Source organism: Tachypleus tridentatus, chromosome 8, assembly GCF_004210375.1.
Source record: "Tachypleus tridentatus isolate NWPU-2018 chromosome 8, ASM421037v1, whole genome shotgun sequence".
In the NCBI taxonomy this organism is placed as follows: Eukaryota; Metazoa; Arthropoda; class Merostomata; order Xiphosura; family Limulidae; genus Tachypleus; species Tachypleus tridentatus.
This window is the reverse complement of record NC_134832.1, coordinates 129,721,705-129,748,584: the sequence shown is the minus strand read 5'-3', so window position 1 is coordinate 129,748,584 and position 26,880 is coordinate 129,721,705. Positions and strand designations below refer to the sequence as shown.

The window sequence follows — 26,880 nt, the reverse complement described above, 5'->3', positions numbered from 1 at the left end:
GTTTAAATTAGCATCAGTTTTATTGTTGTGCTATATCATGCACACTTTCACTTTTGATTTCAATAGAGTAAAAAAATTGCGAAATAATGCGTTACCCAATAAGATTTTATGCCAAGACTCACAGTATACGTTAACATTATGACGGAGAAAGAAGTTGATCCAGAGGGAAATTTGATAGGTAGGTTTAAAATATATTACAAAGTTAAGGTTATTGTAATATGAATAATCATGCTCTTCATGACTTTTCGTTGAATACTTTTTTGAGATATTACGAAGTAAATTAATCTCAAGAATTTGTCACTGTTTTTATTTTACCAGCGATTGACAACGACACTCGCACAGGCTCAGAAGTCATAGTCTTAATTTATATTGGTCTTTGGTTAAATGTGATGTTAGGCCTAACATGATTTTAATTTTAATATCAATTATTATAACCAAGCCTAAGTCTCTATCAGTCTCAGAAGAATCAAATCTTATATAAGTTATAGTAAATTGTTAATTATTATTTACTCAAAAATCTCTTTATTCAGATTTTTATTACGAATATACGACTATGACAAAAATTAAAACAAAAGGCTCATAATAAAAATAAAATCTAGCAAAGGTAATTACAGTATAATTGTAAACTGTTGTCAGTTATAACTTAAACATATTTTGTCGTTAAACTTATTTAAATATGCTGTTAATTAGTCAAAAATTTATTGCTTGCCCTAACTTGATATTTAAAATTTTAAATGTTAAATGTTTTAAAATAATGTTGATTAATATACTTAAAATTAATAGACTTGAAATTTGAGTGTACATATACTGAAGAAATGTGTTACTGGTGGAGCTATTTTATTGTGACATAAAGTTGAAGTAGCAGCTATATAATTTTGTTATTATCCATGAAATGCTACTTTTGTGTACTGTATAAGTTAATAAATCTGATCTGCAATCAAGTAGAAGGAAAATTTCAAGTTTTATTGAAAAGACACATAATAAGAGTTCATTGATTCTTCTGGTCAACTTCACAAGTAAATGCTTGGATTTGTTAAAGAAGTTAGGTGGATGCTTTGCTGTTTTTTTGTATTTTTGCATCAGTATTATGTATCAGTAATGCATTGAGTTATACAAGTTCACTGTACTTAGAAAAAATGGCCAGCCTTCAGAATAAAAATGGAGGTACAGTTGCTTCTTTCTTCAAGAATAAATTTGGATACATATGTAATGGAACTTTCTTGAATCAAACTAATTTATTTGTATTTACTTTTTATTTGAAACTTTTAACTTTTTATTTATTCAGCATATTAATAGCTATTGCACAGTTTAATAATGGTTAATATAATAAAAGTATTATGTGCAGTATCATATTATTTTATTAAATTAATTCCTTACACTCAAGCAAATGCTGCTAGTGCCCAGCCAATAATTGTGACTTACCCATCAGACAGTGACTTTATCTAACAACATCTGTCTGTCTGGCTGAAAACTACTAAAACCACGTTTTTACCCATGTTTTATAAATTGACTGGCAATTGTATAAGGTATGGCGATAATTATTAGGACATCATGAAAATAATTTTGACAGAATATGTAAACAAATTATGGGTTTATAGATTTAAGCAAGTTTTTTGTGAGAATTAATAATTGAAATCAAAGCAGGTGAGATTATTATGCCTGTCTTCAGCATCATTAGGTAAACTGTTAGAACAGTAGAGTAACCCAGGGTCCATAGGCTGGATATGGTCCCTCTGATGGCCAAACCAGGAGTTCTGGTCCATCCTAAAATATATTTAATATGTAGCTCAGTTTTCTTCAGATTCATCATTCTTGGCTTTTATGACTGATTTTCTAATCTATGTTGAATATTTAATAAAACTAAAACTTGTTTCTTTGCCATTGGAAATTGTATAATAATAGCCTATTGCATGGCTTTCTGCTTAACAGCATCTAAATCAACAGAAAAAAATCATTGAGTTGAGTTTTATAATAAATATTTCTCTGGCACTTGGCTGTGATAATTTTTCTTGTTTTTATGTTTTTGAACAAAATATTGCACTGCAGGCTTTGAGACTGCACATGCTTTTCAAGCACCAATTTTGCACTTCTGTGATATTGCTCCAGATGAAAGACCCAAGGTCTTTATAGTTAGCTTGTCAAGCTATCATAAGTATATTAAAAATGTCACTGTTATTATAGTCTTTTAACAAGACCTCCATCTTCATCAAATTTTGTGCATTATATAGCATTTTATCTTTTCAGTGACTGGGATATTTACCAATTCCTAGGTTTTCATTTAGGTTTGCCTCTGTTTCCTGTATATTCATCATAGTGGTTTGATTATTTGCATCCCATCTGTGCTGTCTCTGTGTAGGTGTCCATTTTTATGTGGTTGACTGCGACATGTCTTGCTTGTTGAAATGATTCATCTGGTTCTTCATCTTTTTCTGCAATTAAGATAGCTGAAGTTTTGTAAGTCTTTTTTTTTTTTTTTCAATCTTCCTTGGAACAACAGCTTTACTTTATTCATGCATTACATCTCCTTTGGTGTTATGTATCAGACCAGTGAAATTAGGCCAAATGCTTTTCAGATGAGTGGGTATTTCTGTTACATTGTATTAGACTCTGTGGAAAGGGCTGGAATATTCATATAATGCAATGAGGGTTCACTTATTCTTTCAGGTTTTGAAGTTAGCAGTGGCTAGCTGTCAAACATCAGTTGGTTCTTGTGATTAGCCAGGGATTATTAAGGAGCACTGGTGTTTTTTGTCAGCTGTTAATTTATGCATGGTTATGAATATTCACATCAATTGTAAAGAATGGTCAAACTTGTTCAAAGTTAGTTGTTTTTTTTAACTGAATAAATATGAATATTAGATGTTAGACTTTGGAGAGAGGCCTGGCATGGCCAAGCGTTAAGGCGTGCGACTTGTAATCTGAGGGTTGTGGGTTCACATCCCAGTCGCGCCAAACATACTTGCCCTTTCAGCTGTGGGGGCATTATAATGTGACGGACAAACCCACTATTCGTTGGTAAAAGAGTAGCCCAAGAGTTGGCGGTGAGTGGTGATGACTAGCTGCCTTCCCTCTCGTCTTACACTGCTAAATTAGGGATGGCTAGCACAGATAGCCCTCGAGTAGCTTTGTGCGAAATTCAAAAACAAATAAGACTTTGGAGAAGCTGGTACAAGGGTCAGTTTTAGTAATAGACAGCGTGGAAACACTGATAGTATCTTAGTCTGTTCAAATACATTGCATGAACCACAGGTTGGAGCTCACACTGAGGGACATCTTTTAATCCTTAAATGGCAGCCATCATCAACTGATGCTGCTACCTACAACATTCCTACTGTTTAAGGGTTAAGCATCATACAAAAGTGTAGTAGTTGACATGGTGGCATCCATCTATTTGCATAAAGTTTTCAAAGAAATTCAGATAATTAAATCACACTGTAGAGGTAATGTAAAAGCATTTGTCAAAGATCTGAAGAGCCAGTGGAACAAGATGGATAAGGCTTAATAAAATGTTCTTACAAGCTGTGGAATAATTGATCATTCATAATTGTGTACTTGGGAAATTTTTCTGAATACAAGCCTGGCAAAAATAGAGCATAACTATTTGGATTTCTTAGAAAACTTAAAAGTTTAAATTTATTTGTTTTCATGTTTTTCTTGAAGAAGTGTAAGGAAAACACCAGTAAAGTCTCTTTGTTTCCAGGAAGTAACATCACTATGCTGAATATCTGCCAAATTATAAAGGGAAGGCACCATGAGAAGTGATTAGTGCATACATGTCACAATGGACAGTTGAAAGGAGACTCATTCTACAACATGAAAATTAAAGTACATTTGACAAATTATAAACAGGTTGTTGTTAACCATCAGTGGTACTTTAAAGGCATCCAAACTGAAATAAAGTTTAAGTAAAAAAAGCATTTTAGCAAAAGTATTGGTCTGAAGAGTATCTTTATCTCTCTGGTATAGAATATATTCAACATTTTAATGCTTATTTCAGTACAGTTTTACAGAATTATGACTGTGATTGCATGTTTTGTTGGAATTCAGTAACTGCCTATGTAGCATTATATAAGCTGTGATGTTGCTACTGTAGAATGATTCAAGAATGTTCTGAAAGTAGCGTATCTAACATTTACTCCTTTCTATGACATGCTATGAGAGGGACTTCAGAATCATAAAAAGAATAAAAAGTTATGAGCATTGCTACCTGGACACAAACACTACTGACTAGTTTAAAAATATTACGAGAACAGCTCTGAAAAACAAGGAAAGTGGTAACCTAGAAAATGTGTGAGTAACGTGAAAGTCAGTGGACCAGACTTTAGAGATTACTGATATAAACATTTTAAGTGAGATGAGAGAGGGACACACACTGTTAATAAAGGAGCATAATTTACAAATTTTTTTATATAGATAAACAACTTAATTGGCCTTAATTTTCTTCTTTTGCTAGTTGTAGTAAAAATAGCCAGAAAAATAACAATTTTTGGTGGGTCTTTTTTTTTTTAATACTATATTGAGAATAGGTGAAATTAAAGGAGTTAATGATTCTTTTTCCTTTTGATTTCTTTTTTTATGAATAATAATGCTTCAAGTACTTTTATAAGGAATTACACTTACTTCAGTTTAGGCTCTGTATAAATATGTGTGTGTTAATTGTTCTTGCATTTGTGTGTTTCTCTTTCATTCACTGCTGTTGACTGATTGGACTTAAGGCAGAGCTGCCATTTTAGTGCATAATAAAATATGATTTGATACTCAATAACAATAATTGGTTAATGCTGTACCCTCTTTCTTAGTGAAGCTTTTGGCAGAGTATTTATGCACTGAGTAGGTCACAAGAGTACAACTTCATGTGATCATAGATTTGCATACTTGTCTGCTACGTTAATAGTATCTGTTTGCAAGTGCTATAAATGCTGTTGTCAGTTTCATTATACATATGTATTTATTCAAAATACAAATGACTAGCTGGAAGGTCAGCATTTCAGTGCAATTAAAAGTTCACACAGAAGTTGAACAATAAAAGGAACTACTAAATAAATAATAATCACAAAAAATAAAATTTGCTATCTCACAATATTTGTTTTACAATTGTACAGTAATTCAAAACTGTTATCATATTAATTACATTACTTGTTAATAGCAAATTAAAACCAGCACTATAAAAAACAATTAACTTAACATAAGATAAGTCTTAAATTATTTTATGAAGTTTATTGTAATTTCTAGCTGTAATGGAAATTGAAAAATCAAAATGTAACTTGTTTTTGCACCAAGCATTTTGCTCCAAGATTTGGATGAAAATAAGGCCAACCCTCATCACTAGGAAATTATTAGCCTTGTCTCAGTAATTTGTGTTTCTAGGTGACAGCCTGGCAATATTTCAGCATTTTATATTCCTGAACATCATTATAGTGGAAGAAGCTTTTTGTTTTGTGATAACTGAATCTTCTGGGAAAGTTAACATAACACACCTTATGTAGTAAGTTTGGGTTTGGCGTGAAGCTATGAATTGCATGCGTAGATATGTAAGATCACTGTTGCTCAATACATGTCAAGTCTAAACGAAGGAGATGAATATACTGGTTGAATACATAATGACTGTTCATTATTTCAATGTGTATATGTTTCAACAAATTTTATGTTAAAACCTTTTTGATATATTGTTTGTGTTACAACTGGGGAGTGGCAGTTTGTCTTGGTGGAATTGTGACAACACAAGAATCTGACAAGCATCTATATTTCCATGGTTTGTAGCCACAGAGACAGCAATCAAAATTGTTTGCTTATTTCAATCATTTTGCATCCAGAGGGTAATGGCACCTTCCATTTTTATTTGCTGTAGTTGGAAGCTTGTGGCACTGCTGCCAGTGCCACCGCCTTTTCCTGTTCTAACATATACTATGTGGTTGTGAAAGGCTTCTTCTGAAGAATGAGATTTTAAATTTGCCAGTGTGTTTCACCTTGACCCAGGCTCTGATGATCTGGACTCCCTTCCAAAAATCAAGCCTAATACCGAACCTTCTCGCAGAGAGGATGAACAATCATCAGCAATCGAAGCAGAGAAGAGGAAGCTGGGTGAGGAAGGGGACAAGAGTGGAGAAGAGAACAGTGCCACTAAAAAACAGAAAATCTCAATGGGTTTCACCAAGTCTTTTAATTCAGCCAAGATTCTTCAGACCCAAGATAAGAAAAACCCAATGGCAATTTCAATAAAACTAGGAACACAGGTGAGTTACATTTTTATGAATGGTATTTATGTATAGCTTGAAGTTGATTTGTAAATCAATGGTTCTGTAGTGTATTTTTTGCATTTATAAGTTATTTTTAAATGTCATATGTTTATGAGGTCCAATTCTTTAAATGCACCAAAAGCAATTTGAACTGACTATGGCTTTAACCTGGGATTCCAAGTTCACAGTGATAGTACGAGCATGATACTTACTACATGTAATACAAGGGAGAGAATTCCCCATATGAAGTGGATAGTCTACCCTATCCTTATTAATCTTTTTTGAAATTTTAAGAATTATACACTACCATTTTCATGTGACATTACTTTTGTATGAAGTAACACTGGGATTCCTAAGCTCTCTTTTCTTGTAAGTTGAGCCACATATACTTTTGTTATTGTACTCAACTTATAAAGATGATAATTTGTTTTATACATGAAAATTGATGCTTTCTGTTTAGAGTCAGGCAGTTGATGTAATTTGATAATGGATTAGTTCTTCAGCTCGTAAATCAATTATTATTGCAAGAGACTTGAGTTGAAATAATAGAAAAGAGTAACAGTTGGAAACATTAATTTTATTTTTTGATTATTTTTATGACATTAATATGTTTGATTGTAATTTGATTATTTTATGTAACACTTATGAATGCTCATATGTTAATGAATAATTGGGCTATCATCATGTTCTACTTCTGTTTTATCCCATATTCTACCTGATATTTAATTCATGGTATTAGGGTAACATAGAGGTAAGTAAATATTTTAATTTTAACATTTTATGAATATGTATTACTTTTAGTTACTTATCCCACAATGTACTTTTTGTCCTTCCCTGTTTGAAGATTTGTCTGTTAAATAGAATTACAATATAGGAAAATATTTATAGCTTGAATTTAATCTATGTACATGTTAACATATTAAAGTTATTGGGATTGAGTTATCTTGCAATAAGCAAGATTTATGTGGTTTAACAACCAGGATATTCCACAAATATCCAAAGGTAGATCAGCTGTGTGTTAGAATCAAAATGTTTGGAGAAAGATTTTAAAACAATCATACGAGGGCTGTTAAAAAAAATACGCGGACTGTTTGAATTGCGTGGCTCCAGTTGGTTTCAGGGGAATCCGCTTGGTGTTGCTAGGTTCGCACAGATCAGCTGATTACGACGCCATTTCCCGATTGCAGATATCTTCATTTGTGTATTAGCTACGCGGTTTTAAGTGAAGTGCGATTTTTTTCGTTTGGCGGATTTCAGAATGAATGACCTGAAGGAGCAACGACTTGCTGTGAAATTTTGTGTTAAACTTGGAAAATCTGCGACTGAAACTTTTGCTATGCTTAACACGGCTTACAGCGATGTTGCTATGAAGCGTACGGCATGAACGTTTTAAGGATGGTCGACAGTCCATTGAAGATGATGAGCGTCCTGGACGTCCTTCCACGTCAACTGACGACCCACACGACGACAAAATCAACACCCTGGTGCGGGCAACTTGACGTCTGACTGTCAGGGAGCTTGCTAAAGAGTGTGGAATATCAGTTGGATCTTGCTACAAGATTTTGACTGAAAAATTGAAGATGCACCTTGTTGCTGCGAAATTCAGCCCTCAGAACTCATGAGTTTTTTGGCCAAACACTCGATCACTGTTCTTCCCCACTCCCACCCCTCCTACTCACCTGACCTTGTTCCTTGCAATTTGTTCTTGTTCCCCAAACTCAAAAGACCCTTGAAAGGAAGAAGATTTGAGACGATTCCTGAGATTAAGGCAAATGTGATGAAGGAGCTGGAGGACATTACAAAAGATGCGAACCGGGACTGTTTCAACAAGTGGAAACACCGTTGGGATAATTGTGTGCGTTGGGGAGGAGAGTACTTTGAAGTGGTCCCAGACCTGTAACTTCTAAATACAGTACATTTTGTTTTATGACGTCAGTCCGCGTATTTTTTGAACAGACCTCGTATATATGCAATTGTTATTTTCATTTTAAAAATTGCAAAGTATTCCATATATTTAACCATTATGATTAACAGCTTTGTCATTTGTTTTAAGAATGCACTAAAACTTCAGAAAAGTGTTAAGTTTTGACATCATGCTTTCTCTTTTGTGCAGCCTTATATTATTTTATACAACATATAGTGGGTTCTTATCTCCCATGTCCAGATCATAAATATAGTTGTAATATACCTAATCTTACAATAAAATCAATTATATTCTTAGTTTATTTGTTTTTTGTGTTTAAATATTTTCCATTTTGAAATGTTTAGTATTCTTAGTGAAGAAAGCTTCCTGTCAATATTTTCAGTCTTGGTTTAGGTGGAGAAAATAAAGAGATTCTTACACTTGCACAAATTTTGATGACTTGACTTTTTAATCTAGATCCTTTGAACATGTATTAAGAATAATCATGTATATTTTCAGAAAATTTTGATAAGGTTGTCCTTGTCATTTTAACTGGGTGTGTGTTCTTGGTCTGTTGTACTAACTCTGTAGTCAACATTTTTGTCAAATACAATTTCAAATTTACTGTGTGTATCAACATGAGATGACAAGCTTTTTCTAAACTATGAGTTGGTTGTATAGATGTATGATATGTGTTACAAGCATTTGTTCTCAAGATATGTTTGTGAACTGATTATTTCAGCCTGTCTCAGACTCTGACAAGTAGGAGTACAAGGTGATATGTTCATTGCAAAGAAAAAAATACTTCTGTCCATCATACAGTTTTTGTACTATATTTGCATAACTTCTAATACTGTTTCTTAAACATTCTTGGGTCACAGACCTCCCTTGAGAATCTAATTTGAAATTTGTGGGCCCTGTCTTTAGAAAAATGCACATACATACATACATATGCATAAAATAATGTAGTAAAAAATAAATATTTTTGCTCCTGGTTTAGAGGCCCTCTGAAACCATTCCATAGACCACTGGTTAAGAAATCCCACTCTTAAACCTCAGAGATGCATACTTAGTTTTTTCGGTATCCCATATTTCTAGATTTACTCTCCTTTACTACGAACTATCAATAAATGGGCATTTTAGGGTAAAATGAATAGTTCATAACTCTGACATCAAGTATAGAATACCATGTTGAATGGCACTCTGTATAAGGTTGTGTAATGTGCACTTTGACCCCTGCTCATGCATGTATGGTTAACAGATTACTAGGTAGGAAAATAATGTGTTTATGTATCTCTATAGCAGTGGTTCTTAACCTGGGGTCAATCAAATCCCAGGGGTTCAGCGAGTCAGTCTCAGGGGTTCGGCAGAGGTCAAGACATACACAGTGCGTGTGTCCGTTCCATTCACCCCACTCGAATGATTTGTGATGTCATGCTCCACTTGGCCATCATTGGCTGCGGCTGATCATGTCACATCACTTGGCCTTAATATTTATGCTGCAGGGAATTTCGTGTACTTAGCAGTTGACTTGTGACTGTAGTAATCGTGCGTCATTTGTGATTTTTTTCCTAATCTTTCAATCCCTTCATACTAACTATGTTGAGCAAAAACAGAAAGTGGTCGGACGAATATGTACAATATGGATTCGTGTGTATAACGGAACATGATGGGAGTCAGTGTCCTCAGTGCATGATTTACAATGCCAAGTTGAGTAATTCTAGTCTAGCACTGGCAAAACTAAGAGAACACTCCCTAAAGCTGCATGGAGATGGGAAATTCAAGAACACAACGCTTACTGAATTCAAGGTAAAGAGAGCCAGGTTCGATGAAAAGGCTATTTTGCTTGTTCTCAGCTTTGTACCCATCGATCCTTACAGCATCATTGAAGTTGCATACTTGATCGCAAAGCAGGGCAAACTACACACCATTGGTGAAGCACTCGTAAAACCAGCTGCATTGAAGATGGCAAATATAATGCTGGAAAAAGCTGCTGAAAATAAGTTATCCCAAATTCCTCTTTCAAATGACACCATCAGCAGCAGAATAGATGACATGAGTGATAACATCTTGGCTCAAGTAGTTGCAGATCTAATTTCAGGCCTAGCAAAATTCAGCCTTCAACTCGACAAGACCACTGACGTTTCCAATCTAAGCCAGCTTGTTCATTTTGTGCACCAATAAAATATCTACTTATGTTTTGAATTTGAAAAAAAAATCATATTTTATTTTTCCAATTACGAAGGGTCTAGTGAATGTAAGAACGAAACTTCCGGGGTTCAGTACCTCCAACAAGGTTAAGAACCACTTCTGTGTAGGTTACAGGATAATGTTTTACAATAGATCCTGAGCATGTGGAAATATAATACCAAAGATACTTGCAAGCATTGTGAAAACTTCCACCTAATCTCTTGTGAAAATGTGAATTTGCATCACTGCATTATGACATCATGCTGTAGAACCCTCCACAAATAGGATTGTCACAACTTCATGTCATGTGCAGTGACTCCTTCTGCATTTTTATTGAGTATAACTCATTCACCCTGCATACTGTTTCCTTTCTTCTCACTTTTAGTAATTTACCTTTCTCTTTTCTGACTCCCAACTTTCAGAGTTACTTTTGACAGATTGAGTATTAAATTCATTGACTGCAATTTTACTTTCTGGAGCTCACTTTTCCTTTTTGGCTAACCTTCCTTGGTATGTCTCCTCCCTTTACTGTGCCATGGTAGCTCTTTTCAGTTTCTCTTTGTCAGTATTATAGATCTTTCATTTTTTTGGTTTCTCTCCCACTTTTCTTCTCTTGTTCCTTTATCAGAGGAACCTTTTTGGAAAGGTATTCTCCTATCTCTACACTTTGTTTCTCCAGAACCTTCCTCTTCCTCTTTTTCTCATCTGAAGAATTTTGGTAGTGTCTCTGGTTTACTGGTATTGTTATTCAGTTGCCAACCAACAATTTTTCCTTTTTTTTGGTTAAGAATTGTTGAAATTATAGGAAAACCAACCAGTTGTGAGGGTTTATAGACCTGGATTTTCACTCTCACCTTCTTGTTTTACTTCTAGATATCAATGACCAATGTGCAATTATTGACCTCTCTTCCCTCTATCATTTCTTTTTATCACACAGCATAAGATGATGAATATCTCTCTCTGTTATTCATTTTAATTCAGCCTGTAGGTGACAAAAGTTTGTGTTTTGGATGACTTCTTCATTATTCCAATTACCAAGTCCTTATGTTTTCTCTTATTCATTCATCTGGCTCACATTTCCACTTCTGTGATTTTCACTCTGGTATAGTGTATTTCCAACTGCCTTTACTTTTTCATGTTCTTGATCTGTGATCCATTTGTGTTGACAACAAGTTTTTTTCTGTTCCCCTGCATAATCCTATCAACTTCCTTTCTTTTTTGTGACTCTGATCATTTGGGGTGGTCATCTATTTTTCTAATCCTTTTTTACACTAACTATAGTTCTCATTCATTTGGTCATTCCCCCTGACGTAATCTTGGATGTTCCCCACCTTCTTCCATTAACCTACTGAACATTCCAGGTCTGGTCTCCAAGTTTTATACATCACATTTACTTTCTGCAATTTAGGTACTTTCTCCTTTAATTCCTTTCAGTCCTGACCTTCACTTATTTTTGGACATTTCTCTCTCAGAATGAGGAATGTTCCTGTTTTTTTTTAATGTTGTTTTCTACTTTTCACCACTTCAGTTTACTTACTGCTCATAAGGTATCCTCGCAGTTCTTTCCTCTCCTTATGGATTGATTAGTTCTGAACAATTTATTCAGATCTGTCTTGTATCATGTATTCTGCCATGTAGACACATATCCAGCCCTTCTCCTTACTTCCTGGCTTTGGTTCTCCTCCTTTGTGTCCATTCCACATTTCACTTGGGTGAGCTTTGTAAGTGGTTTTATTCCAGGTTAACTGAACATTGTAACAAGCCATCTCTCTTGAGGAGACTGTGACCTACTCACAGAATGGTATCTTCCATGTCCTCAGTTAATCTACTCTTTAGCGATTATTTCATATTAATGCCTTTGCCATACCCCTTAAAACCAGTATTCCTCTCTTTGGTTTCCTGTATCTCATCCATCAGCTCTGGTTGTCTGTTCCTCAGTCAGGTCCTGACTGCTAGCCTGCCCTACCCTCCACCTTTTTACTCAGATTCCTACTCTTATTCAGAACAACCTTTACAGGATCCAATTGGTTGCCTCTCATTGGTATACCAACCTTGGTTTTCATCATCTATCTTCTCTCATTCAAGTCCTCGCTTCCCTACATACCTTCCCTTGCGAGGAAAAACATCTAGTCAATACAATCTACAATCAACTCTTGGGCTACTTTTTTACCAAAGAAGAGTTGAATTGAGCATCACATTATAATGCTCCCATGGCTGAGTTTGAGCACCCTAACCACTTAGCTATGTCAGACTTTTATGAGCTTATACATATTTAAAGGGGGGAGGAATAAGTCTGTTCTTATATATAGAATTTAAAAATAACAGGGTGGAGCATCATGGCTAACTGTTGTTAAGAAATGCTCCAAGATAAGCAAAGCTTTACAGGTGTATGATTCTGAAACTGAAAAAAAGCAACAACAAAAGAACTTGTTTACATAAACTGTATGTATTTTTTCTCAAATCAGTTTGCTGATTATAGCTTGAAAGTTACCATTAACCTTAATGAAGCATGGATTTATTTGGAGTAATCTTGTAACAAAGTTTATCAATCTGATTTTTCAAAAACCAAATTTTCAAGAATGAGGACAGAAATATTTCATTGAGCTTCATGGCTTTCATGGTAAAAATTTTGGACAGACATAAATCAAGAGAGTTGCCTCATGTTTTAAGATGAAATCTTGACTGTAACAGAAAAATAGCAATTATTATATTTTGCAAAGGATTACCAACTCTTATAAAAAATACCCATAATTAAAATCTGTATAATGGTTAGTCCAAAACCTGCTTTCAATTTTAGCCAAGGAATAAAGAATATGTTAAAATAGAAGTGCTTGCATATATTTTTTTTTTTTATGAAGATACTTGAATATTTTTTCAATGCATTATGCAGTGGACTTTTATGTTTTAGGAGCTTTTTGAAATCCTTTGGAAACTCCTAGAGTCTCCAAGTGCAGTCAGGTTCTTTTGCTTGTTTTATGTGGTCTTACTTTATTGAAATATTCATTGGGTATCATTCAACTTGAAGTCAGTGAGAAGTGAGATACATGTTCTGAAGAATTTAGTTTATTGTTCTTATTTATTAAAGTGTAATCTTAGTGTTTAATAAACTTTTAAAACTTTTACCTTGAATTCATGAAATATTTAAAAGCTATGACTTATTCTTAAATGCTTATAATGGCTTATAAACATGTATACAAGTCTCATTACTGACTGTTACCTAATATTCATGATATTATTATAAGGAGTTTACAGATTCCTGCTTGCTGGCCAAAGGATTCACTTGTGAAAGTAATTGTTAATATGATTACTTTTAAGTGAGATGTATTAGTGTAGAATATAGCATGTCCATTAGGTCTACTTCCTGCAACATCTTACTTCTCAATGAAAAACAAACATAAGTACATTTACAAGCATGTATTCAGGGAAACAAAATGGTAAATAAATCTTATGGTTCTAATTAGAAAATACTTTTTTGTAAACATACCTGCTATAATTGCATAAACCTGTGATGTTGTTATACAGTATATTACATCCTTTCACAAAAAGCTTTATTGATTTGTGCTGCCCTTTACCTGCACAAATGTTTACTCATCACTAGTCTTGTTACTTGCATTTACTACTGCATACGAACACACAAGAGATCATGCAGCAATCCTCTGTCAATAGGAGTGTGACACAACCCCTATTGTAACTAGAATCCTCTCTTAATTATGCACATGTTAATCACTTCTTGATTGGTCATTACAAACCAAACCAATTTAGACAAGAAGTGCAGAGGACAATTGGATATTGTAAGAGGAGAAAAATATCAGAAAGTGTTTTTTGTTTACATTTTAATTAACCTATTTACACATTTTTGCTTTGAATTTATCCTTCACTTAATTTACTATTTTGGTTTTATCCTTATTCTTTGATAATTAAGATTTATTAGTTTTCTCTCCTCTTTCAATTTTGGGAGTTATGCACTTGCAGTTTTGAGAGATCACAACTAGGACTACTCTAAATGCAGCAGTGGAATTCCTAACCATGTCTCACAAGGTGATACTACAGTTTTCATGTAACAATGCTTTGGTCATTTGGGAGTTGACCACTTTTACGCTACAGTCAGAACCCACTAATGATTGTCCTTCAAGATTTTCAGTGATCTCTTAGTTTTGAATTGGGAGAGTTTTTTTTTTTTCATTTCCTCATGAATATATCTCTTAGTTATGTTTTGGGAGATTTGTTATTCAGGTATATTATGTTCGTACTTATCTATCTTTTCCTGTGCTATACTTCTGTTCTCCCAGCATGTTTCTGTCTCAACACCTTTGTTATGCCAGGACTCTCTGAGGGTATGTGACACATACAGCTCCCTTCTGTTGTTCTTGTGCCTGTTTGTTTCTTCTGTGAAATTCTCATTTCTCCCATGAACTTTCCCTATAAACCTTCTAGGTTGTATTCACCAGTTCATTTGCCTGGAATTTGCTTTCTTTCTCTTGATGATTGTTGTCTTTTCATGTTTTATTCCCTTCAGATCTATCACCTTGCTATGTCTCTAGCTGCATGTTTCTTTCTTCTCTTGGGGGACATTGTCAGTGCTATAATCGTATTTGTTGTGGTAAGCACTCCATTTTTTTTTTCTTTGCAGAGATGTTTGGATCCCACTGTGGTGAGTGTTGCCTCACCAGGTGTACTTAGTCTTAAATTTATGGTATGATCTTTGATTCAGGTAGATGACTGTAACATTAAGATTTTATCTACTGAAGACCTGATGTACCATTCCAAATGTCATGTGGTGTTGGTTGATCAAATATATCCAGTATGTCCTCTATGCATCAGTATACTGTAGAAAAAAGACAAAACTCATTGCAAGGTCATTTTTCATCCACTGTTGAAATGCGGTGTTTTGCTGAACCACTTGTAGGTGTACTTTGTGGGCTTTTTCTTCATAAATATGTTAGTCCTAGACCATATACTCATGGACTAACATGAGTAAAACAGGCAGGGACTTTGCCTATTTCTGATGGTCCATTTGGTTTTTTGCTTGTCCTACTGCAGACCTGATGTACAATTCCAGCTTTCACCAGGTGTTGAATGTAGCACTCTCTATACAATAGATGCAGTATGTAGGTTCCCAGAAATTGGGTGTTTGTCATAGATGATCAAGACACACAGGTCCTCACATGTTTGGTTGGTACCCTCCTTTTACCACAGACTGGACAATAAATTCTCAGCTCTGCTAGGTTTTGGACTAGAGACTGGAACATCCACCCACCTGGGCTTCCCTCCTACCTACCATTTGCTGGATGCCAATTCCTAGTGAAACTTGTTTTGGTTGTGTTGGAGGTGCACACATGTGAAGATGGATTCTTGGTACAGGAAATTCTCTTCCCAGCCAGTACCAATTTTTGAAATGAAAAGTCAAGAACCCTCCTTCAACCATGGACCTTATGTACAAATTCAGATGCATAACTAGAGAGGGTGCTAGTTACAATAGGGACAGTGTCACACTTTCTTATTGGTGGAGGGTTGCTGCATGATTGTTTGTATGTTTATTATGCATTAGTAAGTGGAAATAACAAGGTTAGTGGTAAGCCAAAATTTGCACCAATAGAGGACATTACGAGTCAAATGCTTTTTGTGAGAGAAGGTAGATATCTTTTGAAAATACATTTTCAGTTGAGGAAAAGATTAACTTTGAAACCACAATGCTAGTTGAAATTAATTATTACTATAAAGTAGAATAGGAAAGATATATTAGAACAAATTATTATTGTAAACCAGATTACCCCAGATATATTTGAACATATTTTCAGAAACCAAAAGAGCCTCCTCAAACCCTAAAGAAAACCAGTGCCTCTGTTGCAGAAGTCTTTAACCAAGATAGTGATGTGAGTATTACATGGTCACATATGTGACATGTAACACAATGAAAATTTAAAGAAAGTAATTATTTAATTTTTATTGTGTATGTTTTCCTGAATATAAATTATTGAAATATTAAATACAAAATTTACATAAGCAAGAAATCTTTAGACCTGTAATGCCAGTTTCTTTATTAACTAAATGGTAGACCCATGATGAACTTTGACTTGTTTAAAAGGAAATTCTTTAATTTTAAAATGGGAGACTAGCCATGATTTATAACAACTTTGTAGCTTTCCTCCCAGCTTTTTTATTGTTTCCACAAAAATGGAAAGGTTTTGACCAAATATCACTCTTTCCCTCTTCCTGTTGGGAATTTTTCTTGCTCTGGTGAGTACCTACTTCTTTAGTGGATAACCTGATTTTCAGTCTCGATCTCTTTCTCCACATTCTGATTTGTCTGTTTACTTTTTGCTTCCTTTTTTTTTGTTCTCTACAGTCAAACATTTGGTTTTCAGTTTTTCCATTCTGCTTAGCTAAGGCCCCATCCTTTTCACTGGCTCAGGAGGTTTTATTTGGAAATTGTAGACTTGATGTCTATCATTCATTACTCTATGGACATTTGTCCTCCATTTGCTTCTGTCATTTGTGACTACTCTTTAAGAAATAGTCGTGTGGGATGACTGGTTTTTCTCATCTCTTTCATCACCCTGCATTTCACTTATTTCTCTTTCACTTTGTATACACAGCAAATTTAGTATATTTTTTTCCCATTTTTATTCTCTTCCATGTCAGTTGGAGGAACATGTGATTTTTATCACACTTGTGTCCAATAAATGTCTTATTTTACATAAAATTGCTAAATATTGCATTTTAAAAGAACATTTAAAGTTTATAATGTAAATACTATTTTCTTATGATTCTAATGTAGATCATATATATGTTATCGAATAATGTTGCTCCAACTTAGGTTCTTGAGGTACGTGACATATTCCAGCCTGTAATTTGGAAAATTTGTAATGAGAATTATGAGTTAGTTCTATCTTCCTGGCCAGCTAACAAACTATAGCTAATCTTTGGTCTGCAGTAAATTTCTGAAGATTCTAAAATGAATACAGTATTTCCAATTACTTTATAACTGAAAGTTTATAAGAGAAGTTTTAGTTGATCTGTTAAAATAATAATTGATAAGGATTTAAACACATCATTTGAGGAAAATAAGTACCCAGTGTATTTATGGATATATCTTTACTTTTTTGAAACAGGGGGTTGATATGGAGCAAACAATAATGTTCTATTATGGATATATGCTATAAAAAAACACAATAAATGTCAAAACTAACAAAAACTGACAAATGTCATTAATGGAAATGACAGCTACTTCAGAACAGCAATGATACTTAACTTGTCACTGAATTAGACTAGACTTACTGAAAATGTAACTGTGTTAGAGATGGATTATTGTTTCTTTTTTATTGTTATATGGTGCAGAAGCTTCTTTACCTGTTCAGTTTGTGTGAACATGATTTTGTTTTAATATTTCTTCTATAGGATGATGAAGAAATGCCCCCTGAAGCCAAAATGAGGATGAGAAACCTTGGAAGGTATGTTTGTTTAATTTATTCCATTATTATTAGTTCACAAAAGGTATTAATAGATAACTCTCATTATGGATAGGTAAGGTTGACAGAAGTCTTTTTTTTTTTAAGACATGAATTATTAATAGCAACTAATTTTCATATCTGGCTCAACAAGAAGGGTAATATCAGACTTGAAATTACCTTCAAAGAAACAGTTAAGCTGGACTATTTCTTATTTAGTTTCTACTAAATTTAAACTTTAATTTTGTAATGTTTGTAAAGGTAAAATAATACCTTTTAACAAACACCAGAGTAAATATATTATGTATAGAACATTTCTCAGGTCATGGAATTTGAAATTCAAATTTTATTTTCTTAAGCTAATGTTAAGTTTTACCTCATTCTCTCTCTTTCTCTTGCCTCTTTTTTTCAGTGATGCCACTTACAGATTATTTCGTTCATCTACTTCCTGATAGTGTAGATATCTTTTAATGAATTGCATATATATATGATTAAGATATAGCTTTTTAGCTTATTGTATCCCCTCGGTGTGGATTCCTGTACGTGGTGAAGGGACCTCCCAGGGAAGGTCCTGTTCTATCTGGTTACCTTCTCTGGGATCTAAACATCCACCCACGTGTTTGCCGTGCGTGGCGACCTGTGAAGGGGAGGAGAGGATTCTGGTGGTTGAGGGGTTCAACCCTAACACACCACTTTGGCCTCGAATTCCTGTAGACGGGCAGCCATTGGGTGGCCCCCCTTGGGTCATTCGGCTGGTCCACTTGGGCTAGAGTCAACCAAGTACCAGTGTTGGAAATTCTCAACAGGTGTTGTGGACATTGTGCCTGATGCTGGTGTTTGGGTATAGTGCTCACGAAACCCTTGCATTGTCCTTTGTAGTGCGTCCCCTTGTAGGGCTTGGTGGGTGGGGTCAGTGGGTACCGAAATTTTTTCTTTTTCCTATGGATCCTCTAAAAAATTTAAATAAAATTGTAAAAAAACAGTCAATGGGTAAGCGACCACGTCTTGAATACCCAGAACAGCAATCTTCAACATCAGTAACACACGTACCTCATTTTCCTATATTACATTCTCTTTCCGAAAAACCTTTAGGGCAAATGTCACCTTTTTTTATTCAAAAGGGACTAGAGGGACTTGCTGGCTCTCCAAAGTCAGTAAAGAAACTTCGATCTGGTGACATATTGGTTGAAACATCCACATCCCAACACAGTGAACTCCTCTTGAATTCAAAGGCAATTGGGGATATACCTATTGAGGGTACACCCCATGCTACCTTGAATTCTTCACGAGGAGTTATTGTTGAAAGGGATTTGAAGAACGTTCCCGAGTCAGAGATTTTCACTGGTCTCTCCACTCAAGGTGTTTCTGCAGTGAGGCGCATCTCCACTCGCAAAGATGGAGTTCGGCCATACATACCAAACCCTCTTCGATGTTTCCAATGTCAGAGATACGGCCACTCAAAGACATCTTGTCGTGGTTCCCTGACATGTGCTCGTTGTGGAGGCAAGGACCACGATGCCTATGACTGTGACATGAACCCACATGTAACTGACTGTATTACACATGCAGCTGCTCAGTGTATTCCTAAAACCTCGACACGTTTTCCACGATATCCTCGTCCGTGGTGGAATCTTGCTTGCCACTTAGCACGGAAGGCTCAAAAGCGGCCCTGGGATACTTTTTGTAGATATCCCACACTTTCAAACCGGGTTGCTTTCCAACGGGCCCGTGCACATGCTAGGTGGGTAAAACGTCAAAGCCAGAAGGAATCTTGGATTAAGTTCACCCTGGTCCTGAACTTCATATCGGTGAAGTTTTGCTGCCAGTGGTCCCGGAGACCAAGTTCTTGGGGCTTATCTTTGATCGTAAACTGACCTTTATACCACACTTAAAGCAGCTTTGGGTCAAATGCACAAGAGCACTGAACATCCTCCGTGTTCTCTCTTCTACCAGTTGGGGGGCAGATTGCTGTTCAATGTTAAAGGTATATCGTGCTCTTATTAGATCGAAACTCGATTATGGATCAATGGTTTATGGCTCTGCCAGACCCTCGGCCTTTAAGATATTTCGGACCCCATTCATCACCAAGGACTTCGACTCTGCACTGGGGCTTTCCGTACCTCTCCAGTTCAAAGTATATACATTGAATCTCATGAACCTTCTCTACACCTTCGCCGTTTGCAACTATCTTTACAATATACTTCAAACTTCATTCCTTACCAAAGCATCCCACCTGGAAATGTGTTTTCCTTCCTCGGTGGGCAGTACTTTTCAGAACAGACGATCTGTCATTGCTCCGCTTGGCCTTCGCATCCGGCTAATTGGATGAATTGGGTCTGTCCTTGGATAACATTGCAGATTCCACAGGTCGCCCATCCCACCATGGCTTATTACAGCCCCCAAATGTGACCTTTCTTTCAGTCACCTAAAAAAGGCAGATACTCCAGATTGGAAGTACCGTCTTTTATTCAATGAATATCTTTCAAACAATCATTCAGTTCCCATTTATACAGATGGTTCCAAATCAGGTAATTCAGTGGGCTCTGCTATGGTTTGCTATGGGTCAGTAGTTGCGTGCAGAATCCCTTCTACAGCTTCTGTGTTCACTGCTGAACTGTATGCCATATCTCTTGCCCTGGATCATATTGCAGCTGAGCAGTACTCCAACTGCACTATTTATACTGATTCGCTTAGTTCTATACTTGCCTTGGAATCGCTACACGTTAGCTCACATCCTATTCTCACTGATATTCGAAACTGACTGGCCCATTTCTCATTAGCAGCTACTTCAATCCAGTTTTTCTGGATACCAGGCCATGTTGGTATTTATGGAATGAGCTTGCAGACATGGCAGCTAAATATGTCTGCTTCAGCACCATCACTCCTATGCCTATTCTGTACATGGACTATGGTGTTGTCTTCAAGGCTCGGCTCCGTGCCAGCTGGCAGTACACTTGGAGTGAGCAACGTGACAACAAACTTTTTCAAATCAAACCCAAAATTGGACTTTGGCCATCTAGCTTCTGTAAAGTTCGGAGGGAGGAAGTTGTTCTCACTAGGCTACGCATTGGTCACAGTTTTTTAACTCATCATTTTCTTTTATCTGGAACTGATGCACCAATGTGTAGTTTGTGTAACACTCAAATCACTATCAGCCATGTTTTACTTTCTTGTCATCGTTACAATTCTCAACGATGGCAATATTTTAAACATATTTTTTCCCAGGGTCAGTCTGTAACATTGGACAGAGTTTTTGGTGATGGTGACTCTGTCCACCTTGATAATGTTTTTAATTTGTTAATGGCCATTAATCTTTTTAATCTCATTTAAGTGTTGCATATTTATTCATTACACCTTTTATTGTGGTTCCTTTTTTACAGTTTTAATCTCTCTCCTTCAATTTGACATTGGACAATGGCCAGAACATTAAATAACTCGACACCAGGACTGGAAAGGCCAAGTTCAGGTGACTAACGCTACTGTTTGAACTATCCGCTTGAACTACTCGTTAGTCGTCCTGGCGAAGTTGTTATTATACTTTTGCTGCATATCATTTCACACTTTTACTACTTAACTTTTTAGCACTGGCCATATTGACTCATAACCTGGAACCAGGACTGGAAAGACCAACTTAAGGTGACTGACGGTAGTTTTTATACTTACCTGTTAGTCTTCCTGGCGGGTTATGATCATTACCATTCTACTACAGGTAGTTTTTACAACTTTGTTGACTGGATGTCAACATTGGTTTTTACGCCATTTTCTGTTTTAATTGCCGTTTTGCTTTTATCTTCAATTACTTTTACAAATTTTACTCCATTTACTTGACTTTTATCTTTTACTGGACATTTGGCTACTCATTATTACGATTTTATGGAGTGTCTTTTAAAACTTTTATTCTTTTACATTTTGATAATAGTTGCTATGACACATAACCCGAACCAGGACTGGAAAGGCCAACTTCAGGTGACTGACGGTGGCTCTTGAACTTACCTGTTAGTCTTCCTGGGGGGTTATGATCATTACCATTTTGCTAGAGTAAATACCTTACAACTTCTTATACTCTGCCTTCTATCTTAACATTGTAGACTAGGTGTCAACATTGGTTTTATACTTTTTTGTTTTACTTTCATTTCCATTTATGTCTATTACTACATTTATTTATTTATTATTTTTTTACATTTTTACTGAATGTCTGGTGCAGATAGCCTCGCTGCTTTGTGCCATAAAACACTAAATCAGTCAATCAATCAACTTATTGCATCCAATGTTCAACTTGATGTTTTCTGATTATCATGCTAACAAATGCTGTTTTGTTTTCTTAAGAGAATTAATCCTTTTAGAGAGTAGGAAGCTTATACTATTGATTTTAAAATAAAACAAGCTAATTTTAAGTTTTGTATATTAAACTCTTTAAAAGTTTGTTAATAATATTCGTCCTTTAACTGACTTGCAATAGTTTTCTGTTTTTTTCTAAATTATCAAATTTCCTTGGATCTTGTATAAAACTCTTTAGTTTTTAGTTATTGAATTTATAACTGTATGAAGTTGTATTTTAAAATTTTTATACCCTGACTTGTAGGATTTTACTGAGTGCTAGTTATAGTGTAATATAAACAAGTTTAATGTGGTTTAGAATAATTGAATTGCACAATAGCAAGTATAAAAATTGTCAACACCCTAATAAAGATATTTAATAAGTACATAGTTCAGATCTTATGCACAACTAGGCTTGTATACTTAAATTGTTAATGCATACACTCTTGAATTTTCAAGCTTTGAAATATTTTCAAACTATATAAATTTTCCACCAGCTTTTGTATTGAAAATAAATTGCATTCAAGTGGGTATCTGCTGTGAACTTTTTTTAATAGGGATACACCCACATCAGCAGGACCTAATTCTTATGGAAAAACACGGCAAGGATTCTGTGACATGAAAAAAGTGTTTGAACGACAACTTAAAGAGAAGATGGAGGAAATATCAAATAAATAAACCTTATATTCACATGTGACTTACATTCTCTGGTCAGTTCTTATGTCTGTTTACTAACATCCAAAATCACTTGGTATTAGTTCAGCTATATTGTTGCTTATATGAACCAATACCTTAATAAAATTATGGATTTTAATACAAACACATGAGTTTTCACCATATAATTAGATCCATCCAAAACATTCAAATTATTTTATTTGTGCAGTACTGAAGATCACTTAACAAATCGTTAGAAATCTGCATCTTCCTTTTATGATAAAAACTATAAAGATTTGCCTTTAACAATAATTGTGTATATTAATCATGTTTTACTTTAGCAATTTGAAATCATTATTCACATCAACAAAGTAAACTCTTAAAATGTCAAACTGTTTTTAAGTACTTTGTTTCAGATTTAAATGCTTTAGTGCACAACAAAGAAAAGTAACTTGCAGTCTCAAAATGAGGAAGAAATATTTAAAAAATCATTAACCATTACTCCAGGGATGTTTTATACAGTATAGGTTACTCACTTGTATTTTATGTATATAACATTTTGGTCTCTTGCAAAAGTCTTGTGGAAATCTACTGGTCAGTTGCAGTTCTTGAGTCTTTGCTACCAGAATTTTCATTCATCACGTGTTCTATCCCTGCAAAGTTTAAAGAAATTTTGACTATTGTACATTGAAATAAGCAGTTGCTTACGTTTACAGTAATATAGAATAAATAGCTCTGTTTTATTTCTGTTGTTCAAACAAACATAGATCAGTGACTTTTGGATGTGTGTGTGTGTGTTTACTTTTTTTTTTTTTTTTTTGTTCTCCAGATGTATGAAGCTAGTGGTATGAATAATTGTTGTGGTATGGAAGTTCATAACTTGCTGTTTTGCTTGGATGAAGACTTTACGAAATATTAACCTGTATTTCTATCTGTTTGATGTCAATACAATGAAAACACTAATGTGTAATTTAAAAAGTTCAACAGAACATTTATTTCGTACTTAACATCTTTTACAGTTTGTTTTCATGTTTCACTTTTAGTCCTGTCTTATCTGACTGAGAAACTAGAAATACATTACTGAAAATGTCATTTTAAAAGTTAATGTTCATCAAAAATGTTAGCTTTATATCAAAAAGGTATACTAAAAACTCTTTGTATTTTAATCTTGCTTTGCTACGTTTTTTCCTATATTCCGTTCCAAGCAAGCATTGTCCAACATCTGGCACTTTTGTAATTAAATGTTAATAAATAGATTAATTAGAATCACTAAAAGAATAGGCAAAACATACTACTTTCTATATCAGTCTGCACTTCACTCAAAGAGCAAAAAACATCATCTACATCAGTCACATCTATTTCTATAGCAGGTGGAAAGTACTCTTGGCATCACATAACATTAAAATTTTCTGAAAAAAGAAAGTGTGAGTTTGTTGTGATATTTATTTTGTTTTTGTGGAATCCATCTGTATGAACGTCTGGACTTTGGAACATGTTACAACAACAAGAAAATGCCAGCCACAGTTCAGGAAACAATAAACATTGGTGGTTTGAAAACTAACACAATCCTTGTGCACAGCTTTAACATTGCTGACACTGCAAACTTTGTTGGTTGTTTGGTTTTAATCAGTGCTTTTTTATTCTCATTATCTCTTATGTTATTGTCACTTTTGTATTTTTCTCTCAATTAATTATTATTTCTTTCACTTTGTTCAAACTTTTCTGTTATTTGCACCTTAATATTGCAAATATTTTTCTCCCTTCTTACATTTTTGTCAGCCTTAGACAAGTACTTCTTTGCATACCAACTAAGGTTATTTCTGTTTATTAGGTAAAAAAACTTGTTCTCGTATATACTTCCTGTATTTGAATTCTAAACAATAATCCTCTGTATTGATATCAAACTATACTAGTGAAATAAAAGTCAGATTTGAATGAGATATATCACAGATTTTATAAAAGGTTTAAGAAGATATATAATTTCATGAAAAAATATGCATATTTGGTAAAATGTTATGTTGGTTATAGGAGAACTTACGTTTTGAAAATTTTATGATGTGATATGTATGCAGTGTTGAAAATGTGTACTTTGTGTACCTTTGTAAGCCTGTATAAATCATCATTGTGACAGTAATAAAGTTGTTGTACATCTGTAAGTTTTAAAAAGATATTAACATGATTTCTATGTTATGATTCACTCAAGAACTTGAAGATTATTGTTATAAAAATAAAAACAGTATGAATTTTAGACTATTTTATTCTACTGCATTTGTGTGAATGTAGAAGTTAAGAATGTTTTGGCTTTCATACAGAAGCTGTTGGAAGGTTTTAGCATTTTGTACCCATAATTAAGCTATTAAAAGTCATATAAGATCACAAAGGCCAACTTCAGGTGACAAACACTGATGTTTGAACTTAGCCGTTAATTCATCCTAGTGAACTGTGATATTTAAAATTATGCTACAGAAAGTCTTTTAAAACTTGTATTAGTGTAGTTTTTTCTCTTACTACTGTAAACAAGATATAAAAATTGGATTCAACACTATTTAATTTTTTAATTCAATAATTAAACTTTTTGTTTTATCTTGATTCATTTTTACGAATTTTTATAATTTTACTTTATTTTTAACTTTTTACTGGATGTTTGGCACAGATAGCTTAGTTGCTTTGGAGTGTGATAGCTAAACAATAGAAACCATGTGTGGCTTTAATTGGGTAGTTGCAATACTTTTTATTTGGAGTGTGGTAGATGAACAAAAGAAACTGTATTTAGTTTCAATTGAGAAGTTGCAAGACTCCATACTTGAAGTGAAAAGACTGTACAATAGAAACCGTATTTGGTTTTATTTGAAAGGTATAAGCTGAACAAGAGAAATAAATCATGATTACATAATTAACTGAAGCTTTTAATGTTAGAGAGGACTAGGATTTAACAGTATTGAATTTTAACATCTTAGAACACATGTTCACATATTTTTTTAACATGTATTTCATTTTAATATTTAACTTACTGGTACATGGAAAAGTTGAATATAGGAATTCTGAATTGAAAGAGAACAATAATCAACAGCTGTGTCATGAAACACCTAACTTGACTGTTAAAAGTTTATCATGCCATTTTGTCTGCTGAATAATTTTTATTCTTGTTGTATATGATAATAGCATTTCCAGTCATGCAAATTTTAGAAAAATCCACATGAAAAGTTTACAGTGTTTCTGGTCATCTTGGGATGTCAGTCTGATGATGATTTATAAGTAATTGTAGGTAAAACTGGTGTGTTTTGTTTTTGTAATAAAAGTTTACAAAAGTAACCAGACAGATGGTAACTAATCTAGTTTTGGCATATGTATATGATGTGATATATCAGGTCATCCCATAAGTACTGTTGTTTCTAACACTGAGATTTAAAAGGAAGAAAAGAACTCAAATAACAACTTTAATCAATGATGTGTTTTCTGTCACTTTCAACAACAGTCTGCCAACATCTCAAAGGATTTTCAATACTATGCTTATAAAAATCAGATGGTTTTGAAACAAAAAAGATACAAAGGCTATTTTTTTAATTTATCCATAGAAGTAAACTTTTTCATTCAGATGATGTTGCAAGATTCTGAAGAGATGGTAATCTGAAGGATCAGAATCAGAAGAATAAGGGGGATGTGGAAGTTTCTTTCAGTCAAGCTCTTCAGTATTTCTGTAAGTGATCCTAGTGGTGTGAGGATGTGCATTGTCATGGTGGAAAACAACTCTTTCTTTTTTTTCTGATTCACCAAAGCAGTTCTCTCTCTCTTTCTCTCTTTGAGTGCAGTGTTCTGTTCATCTTGTTACTGACAATATCTTTCAGCAGTGATTGTCTGGTTTGGTTGTAATTACTCAAAGTGTATTACACCACCTTTATCACACAAAACACTAAGCAAAAACATTCCTAGGGTGGAAATTTGCTTTTGGCTGTGGTGTAGCTGGTTCTCCTGCACTAACCTGTTGTCAGTGGCACTTGAAATTTTGACAGAATACCCATTTCTCATCTCCAGTTACTAGGCAGTTCAGAAACAAAGCCTGAAATTCACAAGAGTGGAGAGATGTGCAGATATCTACTAGTTCTTTCAGATTATCAGCTGACAACTCATGTAG

General features: G+C 34.4%; 1 protein-coding gene across 3 annotated transcripts; it reads left to right on the top strand.

The window, feature by feature from the left end:
- LOC143223483 (PEST proteolytic signal-containing nuclear protein-like) lies at positions 1-24,914 on the top strand. Of its 3 annotated transcripts, XM_076451527.1 has the most exons (6): positions 5-178; positions 5,977-6,233; positions 16,128-16,202; positions 17,728-17,780; positions 22,652-22,804; positions 23,578-24,914. In XM_076451527.1, the coding sequence occupies exons 1-5, from the start codon at positions 109-111 to the stop codon at positions 22,770-22,772; spliced, it is 576 nt and encodes a 191-aa protein (XP_076307642.1). In that variant the 5' UTR covers positions 5-108; the 3' UTR covers positions 22,773-22,804; positions 23,578-24,914. The 3 variants fall into 3 exon arrangements, with proteins under 3 accessions (XP_076307643.1, XP_076307642.1, XP_076307644.1); XM_076451528.1 differs by having other exon boundaries at positions 1-178; positions 22,652-24,914; XM_076451529.1 differs by lacking the exon at positions 16,128-16,202 and having other exon boundaries at positions 22-178; positions 22,652-24,914.
- The last annotated feature ends 1,966 nt before the right edge of the window (positions 24,915-26,880 follow it).